Below are 17,948 nucleotides of genomic sequence, written 5' to 3'. Positions count from 1 at the left end.
TGATCTCCTTCCTGACATCTGTGATGTCTCTCTGGACTTCATCCCATTGCTCTTGCATTTTTCTCTGCATCTCATCCCATTGCTCTTGCATTTTTCTCTGCATCTCTGTCAGCATGTTCATGATTTTTATTTTGAATTCTTTTTCAGGAGGACTGGTTAGGTCTGTGTCCTTCTCAGGTGTTGTCTCCGTGATCTTTGTCTGCCTGTAGTTTTGCCTTTTCATGGTGATAGAGATAGTTTGCAGAGCTGGTATGAGTGACAGCTGGAAGAGCTTTCCTTCTTGTTGGTTTGTGGCCTTTCTCTCCTGGGAGAATAGCGACCTCTAGTGGCTTATGCCTGGCAGCTGTGCGCAGAGAGTGCTTCTGCTACCTGCCCGGTTGCCATGGAATTTATCTCCGCTGTTGCTGTGGGTGTGGCCTGGCTGGGGCTGCTCCTCCAAAATGGTGGAGCCCTGTTGGATGGGGAGCGGCCGGGAGGCTATTTATCTCAGTAATGGGCCTGTGTGCTCCCTGTTGCCCAGGGGGTTAGAGAGCCCAGAGATCCCCAGATTCCCTGCCTCTGGGCTAAGTGTCCTGTCCTGCCCATTTAAGACTTCCAAAAAGCACTCTCCAAACCAAAACCACAACAGCAACAATGAAAGAGGAAAAAGAAAAAAAAAGGAAAAAAACGCGCGATTTTCTTTGTCCTCAGGTACCGGTCTCAGGCCCCCACTCACCTGTCTTGCTGCCTTGTTTCCCTAGTATTGGGGTCCCTGTCCCTTAAAGGCTTCCAAAAAGCACTCGCCAAAAAAAAAAAGGGAGAAACACATGATATTGTTTGTCCTCAGGTGCCAGTCTCAGGCACCCGTTCACTGGTCTTGCTGCCCTGTTTCCCTAGTATTGGGGTCCCTGTCCCCTTAAGGCTTCCAAAAAGCACTCGCCAAAAAAAAAAAAGGGAAAAACATGCAATTTTGTTTGTCCTCAGGCGCCGGTCTCAGGCACCCGCTCACCAGTCTTGCTGCCCTGTTTCCCTAGTATTGGGGTCCCTGTCCCTTTAAGGCTTCCAAAAAGCACTCACCAAAAAAAAAAAAGGAAAAACACGCGATTTTCTTTGTACTCAGGCACTGGTCTCAGGCACCCGCTCACTGGTCTTGCTGCCTTGTTTCCGTAGTATTGGGGTCCCTGTCCCTTTAAGGCTTCCAAAAAGCACTCGCCAAAAAAAAAAAGGGAGAAACGCATGATATTGTTTGTCCTCAGGCGCCGGTCTCAGGCACCCGCTCACCGTTTTTGCTGCCCTGTTTCCCTAGTATTGGGGTTCCTGTCCCCTTAATGCTTCCAAAAAGCACCCGCCAAAAAAAAAAAGGGAAAAACACGCTATTTTCTTTGTCCTCAGGCGCTGGTCTCAGGCACCCGCTCACCGGTCTTGCTGCCCTGTTTCCCTAGTATTGGGGTTCCTGTCGCTTTAAGGCTTCCAGAAAGCACTCGCCAAAAAAAAAAGGGAAAAATGCACGATTTTCTTTGTCCTCAGGCGCCGGTCTCAGGCACCCGCTCACCGGTCTTGCTGCCCTGTTTCCCTATTATTGGGATCCCTGTCCCTTTAAGGCTTCCAAAAAGCACTCGCCAAAGAAAAAAGGGAAAAACGCGTGATATTCTTTGTCCTCAGGCGCCGGTCTCAGGCACCCGCTCACCGGTCTTGCTGCCCTGTTTCCCTAGTATTGGGGTCCCTGTCCCTTTAAGGCTTCCAAAAAGCACTCGCCAAAGAAAAAAGGGAAAAACGTGCGATATTCTTTGTCCTCAGGCGCCGGTCTCAGGCACCTGCTCACCGGTCTTGCTGCCCTGTTTCCCTAGTATTGGGGTCCCTGTCACATTAAGGCTTCCTAAAAGTACTCGCCAAAAAAAACGGGAAAAATGCACGATTTTCTTTGTCCTCAGGCGCCGGTCTCAGGCACCCGCTCACCGGCCTTACTGCCCTGTTTCCTTGGTATTGGGGTCCCTGTCCCTTTAAGGCTTCCAAAAAGCACTCACCAAAAAAAGAAAAAAAACCGCTCCGGTTTCTTTCCACCCACCGGGAGCCGGGGGGAGGGGCGCTCAGGTTCCGCCGGGCCGGGGCTTGTATCTTACCCCCTTCACGAGGCGCTGGGTTCTCGCAGGTGTGGATGTGGTCTGGATGTTGTCCTGTGTCCTCTGGTCTCTATTTTAGGAAGTTGTCTTTGTTATATTTTCATAATTCTATGTGGTTTTGGGAGGAGAGTTCCTCTGTTCTACTCATGCCGCCATCTTGGTTCCGCCTCCTAATTTATGGATTTTTTATCAGAGACTATTCTGCTAGTAAAGATGATTTGAAGATATTTTAAAGTCAAAATCATGGTTGATACAAAGGCATTGAATCAGAAACCAAGGGTTCCCAGAGAATATTTGTTTGCTTAGAATGGAGATCATGAAGAGTAAGAGGAAAATAAAGAGGAAAATGTGTAAGACTTAAGCAGTATTCAAATTATGTAAACTTGAAATGCAATAAGGAGACAATGATTATTGTAGAAGAGGAACGACTCAAGGTCCCAAGCAAGGGTTAACTTTTCAAGTGGTAATTTTATATCATTATAAAGAGGAAGCATGGATAATCGAAATAGTGTACAGGTGCAGTTCATTTGATAGATGGTTATTGAAAGTGTACCAAGTGCCAAGCCTTGTGCACTAAGGATTTTCTTAAATGAATAAAATTCTAACTTAGATTAGTTTCCCCCTGAAAAATGAACTTGAAACCATCATTTCAGTGAAAGTGGTTTACATGTAAGGTGACCCCAGTAAGTACAACTAGGAGAGTGAGACAGAGAAATCTAGAATGGAACAATGCCCAATAATGGAGGCAGTTATTGAGCAGATTGTTTCGGTGGGTACCTGTAGTTCAGTCCTAATGAGTGAAGTCTAGGAAACAGTGAAATATGTTACTCAAGGTTGTCACCTACAAGGGATAATTATCTTCCAACTCTCATCTAACATAGGCTGATTTATTTGTCAATCCCCTAAAATTAAATGTCTACCACCCCACTAAAATCACTTTCTATATTGTCTTCAGGGAATGCCATGTGGTCAAAGTCAGTGGATACTTTTGGCATGGGCTCTACCACTCACTATCTGTATGACCTTAGGCCAAGTTTTAAGTATAGTCTGTTTCTTCATTTGTTAAATGAGGAGGACAACAACAATAGCATAAATAATGATATTTACCTCATAACATTATCATGATGATTAAATGACAATCTATATGAAGGGTGTAAAATAGTGCTTTGACTAGAACAGGTATTCAAATAAATATTAGTTATGATTGTCATGATTTCTTGTGACATTTATGGCATTTAAAAGTGTTAAGTACCCAGTGTTTTTGAAATTCTTTCTTGGCCATGTTTCTATGAAAGTATACTTTCCAGGTATTCTTGTTACCTTTCTAACCATTCATCCATCTTACTGGCTACTTTTGCTTTGTTCTGTCTTTGTGTGTTGTATGTTCCAGGACTCCATCTTAACCCTGTGTTCTGCTCAATCTATATACAATACCAATGAGAATGCATTTACATTGTGACTTCACTACTTCTCTGCAGTGATTTTTAATTCTGAATTTCTCTCTCTCCCAAAACACACAGTATATCATAGCACCTGCAGTCCAACTGACTAAAATAATAATCCTATGTGGATGATCTTCAAAACCTCCCACTGAAGAGGTCTGAGATTAGGCTCATTATCTTTTCTCTAGAACTGTTCATCCTTTATTCTTTAGGTATATAGTAAATGACACCACTGTCTGATTAACAGACACCAAGTAGAAACCAAGAATTCTGTCTTAGACTTCTTTGTTTTCCCAGTGCTTAGTATAATGCTTGGTATCTAGTACCTGGTAAATAAAATGGTGACTGGCAAGCTAGATGGGTGGATTGATTAGTAGGGGTGTATGGAGGGGTAGATGTATTATTGAATGAATATGTAACCTATATATTTATTTAGTTATTATCTAATGATCATGTACAGTTGAACATCATGAGAAAGCACACCTTAGTGGTATGTGCACCCCAATGAACCATTTTATCTGGCTATATTACATACACATGACCCCTTTAGGATGAAAACTTTCATTTCTGTGACTGAACAATCATTCAAGTAGTGTATTTCTCTTAAAAAATTATCTGGGCTATAAAAGTTCCCTCCTCCATCCACAACTAAGAAATACCTACCCACATAAGAGGAAGAACTGCTTTGTTGCTTTCTCATATCAAGTGATGGTCATTCTAAAAATAAAGAATGTGTCTACCCTTTTGAAATGAACTATAGGATGTACAAAATATTCACTGGCATAAATGCAAGTGGTTTACCACATTCATTTCATGTCAAAACTACTAGGCATTCTAAAAACTTTGCTAGCACAGTAAAATGTCACTTATCAAGGCTCATTAAGGCAAAAGCAAATTGGAATCAGTTTTTAAGGAAAGTCAATTTTATTATTTTCAAATACACATAGTATATAACAATATGCTGAGAACAAAAAGGTGCCAACTGTGTACAAAGTTAAATAGCCTGCTATGATAAGTTGAAAAAAATGGTGTATAATTGGAATAGCAGTTGTTTCAATAATTTTGGAGAAATAATTTAGAACACTTAGACGTTTTTATTTATATTTGAAACAGCTTTCTTATAATAGCACTTACACTATTAATTTTATAAACTAAAGAATAAATAGAAACTAATCAATGACTATAAATCTCAACTATAATAGGTGCTCTACTACCCACAGGGGCAACAACAAATGAAACAAACTAAAACAAATGATGCTCAAAGATTATAGGGAGAGATTGACATTTAAACAGAGTATGGCATGTTAACCTAAGTTGGAATATAATATGTTCACTGGTTTTGTAACATACAGCAAACACTTGATTAAAAAACTGAACCTGATATAAACAGTAGACTATAATGAGTATCACTTGGTTTCTAGGTACCAGATTCTTGATTTCATGTCACAATCGCTAGTCTTCTAAGGTCTGTGTAATTCTTGTGCTTATTTACAATATATCTTAAGTACTTCTTTAACTCATAATTTCTTATAGCTTTATCCTCATCATTTCTCAGGTTAATTAAGACGAATTAAACTTACATCATGAAATAGAAGCATAGTTTTACTGTTCTGTACTGTATACATCTTATTTGTCCATTCATAGTCACTTCTTACCCTTCTCTACCCTGCCTTCTACTCAGAGACTGATCTGTATCATCATTGGGTTCCCATGCCCTCTGGCTTCCAGTTGGTTCAGCCAGTGGGGTAAGATCAAGTAGGAAATTGAAGAGAGAAGGCAGAGTGAGGTCAAAATATTTATACTCCTAGTTTCCTCCCGTGAAGATGCCTCAGGCAGACTATGTCCCTTGACGAAAGGTTACTGTGTTTCTCAAGGTGGTTTCTTCTCATGATTCTCAGTTTCTGGCCACTTCTCCCTCCCCCAGTTTCTTGGGCCTGGATGTAATAACAGTTCCACTGCTCTAAGACCCTTGTATTAAGGCCCTGTAGGTTTCTTGTATTATCTTTGGCGATTTTCCTATATCCTGATCATGTTGTAATTTCCTCCTTTGTGAATAAACGTCTCAGATTATCCAGGTCATATCACAGAGGAACATGTATGTCAAGCTAATATATTCCAGAGGATAGTGGGGAGACATTGAAGAGTTTAAATGAGGGAGTGACATGATCAGATTTATATTAGTTATTATTCTGCCTACAGTGTGGAAGTTACATTGGAAAACAGAGACGTGAGGTGGGGGACTAAATACAGTATTGTAGACTCATGGGCAAAAAATGATAGAGCTCTGCAATGGGAATATGTGGAAAGAGAGAAGGAGCTCTATGTGAGAAAAATTAATAAACAATTATATATGGTGTTCAGTGAGGCTTAGGGAAAAATCTACAATGTCAGGTTTCTTGCTTTAAGGGAAAAAGTAGATGGTGGTTTTATTACTTGTTTTCTGTGTTATTTCCATTTTACAAAACCAGCTTGAAGAAAAGATAATGTGGTCCTAAAAGAAAAAAAAAATAATGTGGTTGTGTTTATTTTTAATATTCTAAAAGTATTTCAGAGCAGACTCTATAAGGCACCTCCATCTTTGACTCACAACAGTAACAAAAAAGAGCCTTAGTATAAGCCTGTCTTACAGAATATGTGTGACATAAATTCTTAGACATTGTTACAGAAAGTTTCCAGTATGCCTATCTGCTCTTGTGTTGCCCCAGAAGAAGATCCGAGGAAAAGGTTTTGAGAGCACATGGTTTATTTGGGAGGTGAGAGAAATATCAGTAGGGGAGACAGGATGTAAACAGGTAAGGCAAAGCAGCCAGTAAAGGAGAGTGCATTATCAAGCAGGTTACCGCTTTGGGCCATGGAGCTTTATCCCCTGGGGAGAACTCTGGAACTCTTATAAAATGCATGCCTCACAGTTATCTCCCCTAGCATCAAGGGGGCTAGAATATTCATACCCTAACAAGTACCAGCAGTCATTGGTTACAGGCTTGTCCTGGGAAGTGGGATGGGTAGCATCAATTCTCTTGTATATGTAGCCTGCCACTTAAGATGGTCTAAGCAAACTCTTTGTGGCAACACAAAGCTCTCAAGGATGAAATGTCAATGGTCATATTAGAAGTCAGGCTGTTTGACATTGAAGGTAAGGGCAAGGGGATTTGGGCATTCTGCTATATAGCACCTGTCTGAAAGATTATTCATATTTGGCTCTAGGGATTAAAAACAGACAGTTAAATTTTTACATATACTTCTGCTATTCTAGGCCAACTTTAGAAAGATAATTTAACAGAAATTCATGTTTGCCATTGAAAAAAGTTAAGGAATTCCATTTTTCATCATCCTAGCTATAACACAATGGACACATTTTTTCAGGAGTAATAAAAAGTGTGAGATAATATTTGGATGTTAAATTTCAAGTGTCTTCTCCAGACTGACATTTACTTCTATATATATATATATATATATATTCATTTTTCCTTTTATTCCAGTTGAAAGAATTCAGAGTCAGTGGGATGAAGTACAGGAACACCTTCAGAATCGGAGGCAACAGTTGAATGAAATGTTAAAGGATTCAACACAATGGCTGGAAGCTAAGGAAGAAGCTGAGCAGGTTTTGGGGCAGGCCAGAGTGAGGCTTGAGTCGTGGAAGGAGGGTCCCTACACAATGGATGCAATCCAAAAGAAAATCGCAGAAACCAAGGTTAGTATCAAAGATATGTTCTTAAAATAAAATACCAGTTACACCTGATAAAATTATACCATGGATTAAAATGTAATGATTTGTAATGCAAATTTATTAAAGGAAAATTGCCTTTAAGGCAAAAGGAGCAGTAGATTTTCAATCAGCGTAGACTTGAGGAAAATTAGTAGCTGGTAACAATCTTAAAATTAATTTTGTTTCATAATCGGGATATAATGGACTGTTTCCTATTGCACCATCTTTTAAGATCACTTCAAAGTTGATGTACATACTTATCTAGCAGCATGAAGTCAATCAGTTGGACTCTATTCCTTCCCAGAAAAAGTAACAAGTCTGCTTCTTCCTTCTTCGAGGATCCTGAATGGAGGAGGGAGGGTGAGCATAAAATAAAGCAGGAATCAAGTATACTCTCACTTTCTCCATTTCTCTAAACTCCAGCCCAACCTCTTGTCCACGTCTTTCTCTTCCTTCTCTTCTTCCTCCACTTCACAAAACTCTCTCATATTCCTGCCCACTTAATAGTCTAAAACTCTGCAGGATAAAAGAAAGAGAAAAGGGAAAGGAAATAAAATTTGTTTAGTAACTATGTTTTATCAAGCATGGTGCTGTACATGCATTCAATCCTTTCAAACCTCATATTTGTGGATCAATTTGGAAAGACCTTAAATGCTAAGCAGAGAAGTAACATGGTGAGGACTTGATTAGATTGAATATTTGATCAAAACCCTCTCCAGATTTTTTTTCTGGTAGAAAGAGGCCTTTTGCTAAACGGGTGTCTAAATCTCAAGTTAGCTATGTCATCTGAGAAAAAAGCCTTAGTTTTATTGGGTGAAATTTTGAAAAATAAACCGTGAAATCTCATTAGCTTAATATCATGAAGGTTAATTCCTTAGTTGTATCATAGTCCAGTGGCAACTCAATAGCCCTTCTTGGGAGCCTTCCTCCAAATGGTGACTTGAGGAATCCAGGCTTTTCCAATTTTGTGAAACTATCATTTTAAACAAATGGCTGCCCAAGGTCACTGCAGAATTTTAAGAGAGAATATGGTCAGTCTATCCATGGGGTTTTATGGACAGGCCTAGAGATTATGCACATCACTTCCACCCATAGCACATTGACCAGAACTTGCTTCCAGTTTAATTTCAGGAAGAATAAATGGGATAAATATGGTAGTGAGCTTTTAGCCAGTCTCGGCCATTGCTGCTTTTCCACAGGACCTGAGTTGCTATGAGGACAAGATTTTTATTTATATATTAAAAGAATGTTAGAAAGTCACAGGATGACTAAAAATTATTTCTTTCACAAGATACTTATTACCAGTAATATTTTCTCCATTGGATGAACATAAATGAATTGGAAATTTCTGATGATGATTTTCCCAATTTCTGGTCTGACCCTGGGAAATACAGAATCCATGTGGTTATTCTTGAAAGCTTGGTCTTATCTGTAAGGTACTCAGTATGTCATGCTCTTTTGTTTTCCTCTCCAAACATTTATGATTCTGTGAATCCAGCACATCATAGAACAAAGTGGTTTACTGGTTAGGAGGAATTAACAGGGAAAAAGAGTTTGGACTGGACCCTTGAGTTAGATGAGAGGAAGGAGAGATGAGAGGCATATAGTGATGGATTTGATAAGGGCAAAATAACTCTGGAAGTTGGCAAATGAGAAATCATCTTAAAAACCTATGAGAATCCTAAAGTGATGACAAGAATGATAGAGGCTTACTAGCTCTTAGAAAAGCATGGGGACTTTAAATAGAAGACAAAAAGAACTACAAAAGAAAATATGAAAGGAAAAAGCAAAAACAATCTCATCATCAAAATGAGTAAAGTGGTTTAAACTCCTAAAACAGAGATAAGATTATAATTGTTACCCTAGTCAAATTTTTTAAATAAGAAATTTGCTTTTGAATGGTCGGTCTAAAATTACATCTTAAAAATGACTCAGCCATTGTCTGTGGAAACTGATGTTTTTGTTTGTGTTACGTGTTTATGACAACTACATTGCTATAACTTCAGTGTGTGTTCACTTTACAGATAAAGATGCCCAAAACTATAATTTTCCCATCCGTTTCCTAAATGACATATGCTAAAACTAAAAGTCATTCTAATGCTAATACCAACATTTAGCAAGTACTTGCTATTTGTTGAGAACTGTGCTAATCACTTTACATATATTGGCTTACTTCACCCTCTCAAAAACCCTTCATGAAAAGTACATTACTGTTCCCAATTTATAAATAAGAAAATTGAAGCTTAGAGAAGTTCACTAACACCTCTTAAAAGTAACACAGTTGGTATGTGAATGCATAGCAATTACTCCTGTAGATGACCTCACAGATTTTCTCCTCTGCCCATTGTCTGTGTGGCTAAAACAAATCAAGATAACACCATGAGAATCAAAAAGGAAGACAGTTGTAATTATGAACTGACACATAAACCTATGTTATTGACAAGCCCAACAGGTGGAAAATGAAAGCGATGAAACAGTATCCTGGGGAGAAGTGTTCATATTGTTTAATGTGAAACCCTAAAAAGATAATTGCAAATTGTATTTCATTTTTAATGAAATTGCAATTTTTAATTCTTCTAAAAGTCAGGGAACATATAAAATGGACGTCCGGCCTTGCTGGCTAGTGTGTTATCACTACTAAGTGGTAACTAGCTGGCTTATCACTTACAATTTTCTTTTAAGAAGAAAATGTGAAAACAGACATATGAAGACATTGGATAATTTGACCAAGATCTCCTTGCTCCATAAAATCTTTCTGAGTCCATGTGCCTAAGATTAACCAGAAAGCTGGAGAGCCTTGTAAGGCAGTCAGTCACCAGGCTGTCTGCAGAGCTGGAGAGCTGTGACTACAGCAGCCAGACTCCCTTGCAGCGGGAGCGTCGCAGTGGAATGGTTTCAAAGGCAACCAACCACCAGCACTGTTATACTCTTTGAAAACTGAACGAGTCACCACACCTGAACTAAAGAAAAAAACCACCTACAATTCTAACAGTTTAATGATTCATAATTGCTCATCTTTGTCTGTAATCTTTTCCATTTCTTATCTATGTATTTTAATTGTCCTCACAATGTAGATAAAATGTTCAACTTTGATTTCAAACTTAGTATTATTGCATAAATGCTGATACATGTTGCTTCATAACTTTAAACAAATATCATTTTTAATTCTTTACAGTATTTCATTAACTTCCATCTTTAACTATTTCCTTACTGATTGGACATTTAGGCAACCTATTCTTGGTTAGAAAAAATAGTGGAGGAAAAATGGACCCCCTCACAAAATAGAAATCAAATCTGGGAAAATTCCATCTTGAAAGCATGGTCAGGGGGAAGGAGATAGCAGCAGAGTCTTGATTTGGCAAAAGAACAGACTATATAGATGGCCTATCATGTCAATAATTAGTGGGTAGGTTATTAAGACATGCCTATAATATATGTAGAGTTTTTTTCCCTATATAGCCGTTAATTTTTTGAAAACAAAAAACATAAAGTTAGTAAGCAGTTGATTTTGTTAACCACATGGCTTCATTCAATCTTTTCCATGGCCCTGGTAAAACAATAATGATCTTTTGAGATGGAAAAACAGATGTTAGAGAAAATCATACAGGCTTTCCATCCTGGTCAAAATCCCTGCCAATAGGCTATGACAGAATCCTATGAGAGATGATACCATTGAACTTCTTTAAGAGTTAAGATGGTATGCCATTGTCACCTAAAACTGCCAGCAATGGCCATCATGGGATTTATTTCATTTGGCAGAATCTTGGTTGACTTCACAGCCTGTTCCCCAGGCTATTAAGACTGGCCAGAACTTGGCAGTGGAGTTTTTGGAAAAATTACTTCTTGATGATTTTAAACTTTCCTTTCCAGTATCAAGAGAGATTTACCTAGGCTCAGAGTTTTCATTTATTTTTTTCCCCTTTCAGCTTTTGAAAGAGAAATTCCTTTTTTGTCGGCTTTGTGATTGCTTTTGTGTCAAATTCAGCATAAAAGCTTTTCAAACGTGACGGCATTAGCTGTTTTGTGCTTGGCTGAGCTAAGAGTACATGAATCCAACACAGAAGTGAAATCGTATTTGAGCCTAGCTGATTTGGCAATATAATACTTAAAACTATCCAAGGCGAAAAATCCTGTAATTTATAAAATTGTTAAATAAACATTTCCAAGGCTGCAAAATATCTGTGTTTTGAAGACATTATTTAGGGAACTTGAAACACAGATATACTGTAATCTTGTAATTAGTTTAAAAAATTGAACTTGTTATATATAGTAAATACAGCAGCTGTTTGAGAATCTTAAATCATTTTACTAGGAAAGAAGCTAATCAGAGAGAATTTATTTTCAAATATCGAAGGGGAGCCTTGTAGTTTTAATTACTTAGGGGGATGAGTGGTATTAAATAACACCCTTATCTGCCATAAGGATATGTACAGTAATGGAAGCTGAATTCTTTCACACATTTTGTTCACTGTTTAGAGTTGCACAAAATTGTATCAGCAAATAGACCCACACTGATAGTTTGAGGTTTGGATTTCTGATAGAATAATGAAAAACATTATCAGAACTCTTGCCAGGACCTGCCATTTCTTCTTTGGTTTTTATTCCCTTTGGTTCTCCCCTAAAGCTTCACATGATTAAGGAGAATCAATAACCTAATAGTCCATTTTCTCCCAAAGTATGTCTGAAGTTATTAAACTTCTCAAAGCATACAAACAGAGGGCTTCCTGCACCACAACAGAACATAGGAAGTAATGGGATAGTTCCTCCAGGTATTGCTATACTATATAAATATTTAATGGAGAGTCACCAAGACTTGAATAGCATTTTGCTCTGATTGCACCATATTTTGCCTTGTTTCCTCTTCACAGTTTAACTTAATACCATGCTTGAAAATATAATGCGGCAACTTTATAAATCCACCCCTTCATAAAAGCAGTAATTTGCAAAAATTGTCAAAATTGCCTTTTCTGAATTCTGAAATTAACCAAAGGTCAGCAGTAATATGTAAACTGCCAAACTTCAGTAAAAACAGCAGGGTTTGAGACTTTTTAATGTGGCCTATTCCTATCACTTTCTCCCAGCTCCATAGTAGCCTTGAAAATCATCAGCCTTACAGCCACCAAAGAGGGAGGACCAGGACTATGGTTCCTCAGAAACATCCATTCCATTCCTAGAGCATTATCATTATTCAACCTACTTTGCAGCTACCTAGAACAAATCTACACACACAGCCTTGTCATTATTTGATCTGACTTTGAGTTAACTCCCCAGGAGAAGCCCTATCCCCAGAGTGTTTATCCAAAACAATCAGCAGGAATTGTTTAAATAGCAACTGTCTGAGGTTGTGATACCAATTGTGATAATCATGGGTCTGGAGAAAAAGTGAAAAGATCTGGAGAATGAGATATTCTCAGGGGACTTTGAAAAGCTCTGACATATTCCTGGGGGATCTAGAAGGCTACATGCACATCTTGTCAAATAGAGAATATCAATAAAGAGATATAAATTATAAACAGGAACCAAATAGAGATTCTGGACTTTCAAAGTACAATAACTGAAATGAAATTTTTGTTAGGGAAACTCAACATCAGATTTGAACCAGCAGAAGAGTAAGTGAACTTGAAGACAGGTCAGTGGGAATAATCTACTCTGAGGAAAACAAAGAAGAAAATAATTAAGCAAAATACATGAAGCAAAAACTAGCAGAATTTACGGGTGAAATAGACAATTCAACAAAGACAGAATCTTCAGCACCCCATTTTTAATAATGTATAGAACAACTGGGCGGAATATCAACAAGGAAATAGGAGACTTGGAAAAACACTGTGAATTGGCAAGACCTAACAGTCATTTATAGAGCACTACATCCAATAATAACAGAATAAATATTCTTCTCAATTGCATGTAAAATATTCTCTAGAATAGACCATATGCTAGGCCATAAAACAAATCTCAATACATTTAAAAGGATTAAAATCATGCCATGCAGGTTCTCTGACCATAACTGAAAGATATTAAAGATCAATAACAAAAGTAAATATCGGAAATTTACAAATATGAGAGAATGATACAACACATTCTTAAGTAGCCATTAGGTCAAAGAAGAAATCACAAAGGAAATGCAAAAATACTTTGAGATGAATAGAAATAAAAACACAATATACCAAAATTTATGAGATGCCACTAATCAGTGTTTACAGTGAAACTCATGGCTATAAATGCCTATGTTAAGAAAAAAAAAATCTCAAATGAGTGACCCTACCTTCTACCTTAAACTAGACAAAGAAGAAGGAATTAAATCTAAAGCAAGCAGAAGGAAGGAAATAATAAAGATTAGAATGAAATCAGTGAAATAGAAAAAGAAAAACAAAGGGAAAAGCAACAAAACCAAAAGTGGATAATTTGAAAATAACAATATTGACAACCCTTTAGCTAGACTAAGGGGAAAAGATGGATAGGACTCAAATTACCAATCTTAAAAATGAAAGAGGATGCATCACTACTAACCTTATAGAGATTAAAAAAAGATTAAGAAGATACTACGAATGGGAAAAATAGGAAATCTGAATATACCTACAACAAGCAAAGAAATTGAATCAGTAATTTAAAATCTTCCAAAGCAAAACTCAGGTTCAAATGGCTTCACTGGTGAATACTACCAAATATTTGAAGAAGAATTAATACTAGTCTTTCACAAACTCTTCTAAAAAAATAGAGGAAGGAATATTCACAGCCAAATATACCACAGGAAACAAAACAAAGCAAAACTGTGTACCAATATGCCTTTTGAATATAGACTTTAAAAGCCTCAAGAAAATACTTTCAAACCTACTAGCTACATATTGAAAGGACTGTATGTTATAACCAAGTGAGATTTATTCCAGGAACATAAGGTTAGTTTTTTAACATAGAAAATTAAATCAATGTACAGATCTTGCTTAACTTTTAATGGGGTTATACCCTGGTAAACCCATCATAAGTCAAAAATATTGTTAGTCAAAAATGCATTGAATACATCTAATCTTCCAAACATAGCTTAGCCTAGGCTATCTTAAACATTCTCAGAACACTTACATTAGCCTGCAGCTGGACAAAATCATCTACCACAAAGCCTATTTTATAATAAAGTATTGAAAATGTCTTGTTATTTATTGAATATTCCACTGAAAGTGGAAAATAAAATCGTTATATGGCTACAGAATGGTTCTAACTGTAGGGGTTGCTTACTTTTTATGATCACATGTCTGACTGGAGCTTCAGCTCAATTCTGCTGTCCCACATCATGGGAAAACATAGTACCACATACTGCTAGCCTGGGAAAAGATCCAAAATTCAAATTTGAAGTATGGTTTCTAAAGAATACATTTCACTTTTATACTACTGAAAAATCATACATCCAACCATCATCAGTCAGAAGCCATCTCTAATGTACTACATCCATATACTACAGGACAGAAATCACATGGGCATCTCAATAGTGGCAGAAAAAGCATTTGACAAAGTCAAAAACCCATTCATGATAAATAGGCTAAAAAAAAAAGGTAACAGAAGGTATTGTAGGGTAATAGCGTCCCTTTAAAAGATGTGTTAAAGGTCTAACCCCTAGTACTTGTGAACCCCTACTACTTGTGAATAGACTTCCTTATTTGGAAATAGAGTCTTTGCAGATATAATCAAGTTAAGATGAGGTCATACTGGAGAGGAGTGGGCCCTTAATCCAATATGACTGGTGTCCTTACAAGCGGAGGAAAAGAGGCATACATAGAGAGAAGAATACAGTGCAAATACTGACCAGAGGGAAAACACCATGTGACAGTAAAGGCAGAGATTCGAGTGATGCAGCTGCAAGACAAGGAACGCCAAGGGGTGGCCAGCCACCACTGGAAGCTAGGAAGAGGCAAGGAAGGATTCTCCCCTGTAGATTTCAGATGGAGCATGGCCTGCTGACACCTTGATTTTAGTTCTAACCTCCAGAACTGTGAGGCAATAATTTTTTTTGTTTAAGCCACCCAGTACTTTGTCATGGCAATCCTAGGAAAATAATATAAAGGAGACTTCCTCAGCCTGATAAAGGGCATCTGAGAAAAACCCACACCCAACATCGTGGTGAAAGAACGAATGCATTCACCTAACATCTGGAGCAAGATAAGGATGTCTGCTCTTACCACTTCTATTTATCACTGTGCTAGAAGTTCAGGCCAGGGCAATTCAGCAGGAATAATAGGTAAAAGGCAACCAGGTTGGAAAGGCAGAAGTAAAATTACATGTATTTGCAGATGGCATGATCTTGTGTACAGAAAATCCTAAGGAATATACAAAAAAAGTATTAGAACTAATAAATTCAGCAAATTTGCAGGATGAAAGATCAAAACACAAAAACCAATTGTTTTTCTATAGACTTGTAATAAACAATCCGAAAAATGAAACTTAGAAAACTATTCCAATTACAATAGCATAAAAAAAAACCCAAAATACTTAGGAATAAAATAAATGCAAGACTTATGCAGTGACAATTGCAAAGCACTATTGAATGAAATTTTAAAAGATCTCAGTAAGTGAAAAAATATCGCATGTTCCCAGACCAAAATACTTTAACATTGTTGAGACAGCAGTATCCCCAAATTGATCTACAGACTCTGTGCAATCCTGCAATCCTTATCAAAAGACTAGCTGGATTTCCTGCAGGAATAGATGACTGGATTCTAAAATTCTCGAGATAGGATCGTACCTGAGTAAGTATGTCAGTTGGGATAGGCTAAGTTATGACACAGAGTAACAACTCCCAAATCTAGACACTTAACACAAAGTTTATATTTTACTCATATTGCATGTCCATTGTAGAATCACAAGGGGGTTCTGCTTAACTTCATCACTCAGGGACTTTGGCTGGTAGCAAATGTGTCTTGATATATACTTCCATGATCAAAGAGGCAGGGAACATGGTAAATAATGCCATTGGCTCTTAAACCTTCTGCCTGGCAGTGACAAGTAGCCAAAATCAGTTACATGGCCACCCCTGATTCAGCGGGGTGCAGATTTATAATCCTCTGGCATGGAAAGGTCCTGAATGTTTGTGAACAATAATGTAGTGTACCACAGTAGGCTCATGGGACTTGAAAAATAGCCAAGAAAATGCCACTTTCTAGGGATCTTTCCTCTGGCATTCTCTCTAGAGTCATTTCTGCCCAGTCATTTCCATACCCTCTCAACCAGACTCCACTTAGATGCCTGGGGTAGCTGGGTGATTTGTTAATTATAACACTGCTTAAGTCCTTTAATAAAGTCAACAAATTAAAGAGAGAGCCCAGATGAAGAGAATGCTTTCCAAAATGTCATAATGAAATTAAGGTAATAAAGCACTTGGGGGGCTATCCTTCCTTCTTTTTGTATAGAACTTATTCCAAAGAAGCTGGAAGAGAAATGGGGCCTGAAAGTAAAGAGGGGGGAGAAATAAATTGTATGCCATTAGTTTAATTATGAAAATTCATTACATGAAGCCATGTAAGACAGAAAATAATGGAACTCTAATGGGTTGGCCGATAACACATTTACTAGCCTGCTCTCAGCTTGTAGTCATTGTTGAAAGGACAAAAAAGTAACAACTGTGGTATGTAATCCTCAAAGCTATTGAAAAGATTAATCATTTCCAGTAAGCTGGAAAATGAGGGCCATTTTCTTAAATAGTATCGCCTGTATAGAGTGTTACCTTCTGAAATAGAGTTGTTTGGTAATGTCAAAAGTTTAATAGATGAGTCTTGAAGTTAATGGTGAGAGGCCTTACTTTTGAAATAGCTTCCTTACAGATATTTTAACATTTCTGTTATAAATTCATAAATAGGTTTTATAGGTCATTTTAATTCACAGAAGCAAGAAAGTGTGTTTCTTTTCCCCAGTAAAGATTTATAGAACATTAGTTCATACTTAGGACTAAGTTATTTAGTCGTTTTTTTTTAATAAACTGATTCTGTAATTTTTTTCTGCTGTCTTTGTTCGGCAATCTTAGTTTATTATACACAATAATTTTCCAATCATGCTATAATCACTGAGACTATTTTATACTCTTCAAAGTTCAATTATAATAAACAATCCGTTTCCTCAAATTATTTTATATGGAAGCATATCTTTAACTAGATTGAACCCTGAATATTGGAGTCAAGAAGCCTGCATTTCTTTGATGCCTCTTTCCCTGACTAGCTCTGTCACCTTCAACAAGTCACTTAACCTTTCAGAGTATTTGAATTCTCACATGTGCAGTTATGGGATTGGATTAGAGGAAAGAAGATAACAAAAGATGAAAGTGAATGTGTGGGTAAGGTTTATATATTTCAAGGCCTTCTCATCCAAGCCGAGAGCTTTGAACTTTGTCTTGTAGGTAATAGGGAGCCATTTCAGGTTTTACAGAGGAGCAATGTGCTGCTAGTCGATTTCAAAAAGCTCACTTGAGCAGCTATATGTGGATGGAAGGACTGGCTCATGAGTGGAGGGGAAGAGACAATGAAAAGGTTATTGCAGTGTGCAAGCAAGGAATGATGAAGGGCTAAATTAAGGCAATGATAATGAAGGTAGAAGATTTGGGTGTAAGGGGAAAGTTTGATAAAACCCCTCTTTGGTATTGCATCCTGCCTCCTGCTGCAGCTGAAGATCACTTACACCACAGAGGGAGAAGACTGGGCTAGGGACAGAATGTTGGGGAAACAGATA

The 17,948-nt window shown here is 37.6% G+C and overlaps 1 protein-coding gene across 10 annotated transcripts in view; it reads left to right on the top strand.

Annotated features, from left to right (window-relative positions):
* The window catches only part of DMD (dystrophin), a 2,259,748-nt gene that overhangs the window by 1,731,858 nt on the left and 509,942 nt on the right, over positions 1 to 17,948 (top strand). For all 10 annotated transcript variants that reach the window (XM_036992000.2, XM_036992004.2, XM_036992005.2 and 7 more), the window contains one exon: positions 7,021 to 7,232. In XM_036992000.2, the coding sequence (XP_036847895.2) occupies positions 7,021 to 7,232 (212 nt within the window). The remainder of the gene's footprint in view (positions 1 to 7,020; positions 7,233 to 17,948) is intronic.

The sequence above is a fragment of the Manis javanica genome, chromosome X (assembly GCF_040802235.1).
Source record: "Manis javanica isolate MJ-LG chromosome X, MJ_LKY, whole genome shotgun sequence".
In the NCBI taxonomy this organism is placed as follows: Eukaryota; Metazoa; Chordata; class Mammalia; order Pholidota; family Manidae; genus Manis; species Manis javanica.
The sequence above is the reverse complement of the archived record's forward strand: the minus strand, read 5'-3'. Positions and strand labels throughout refer to the sequence as shown.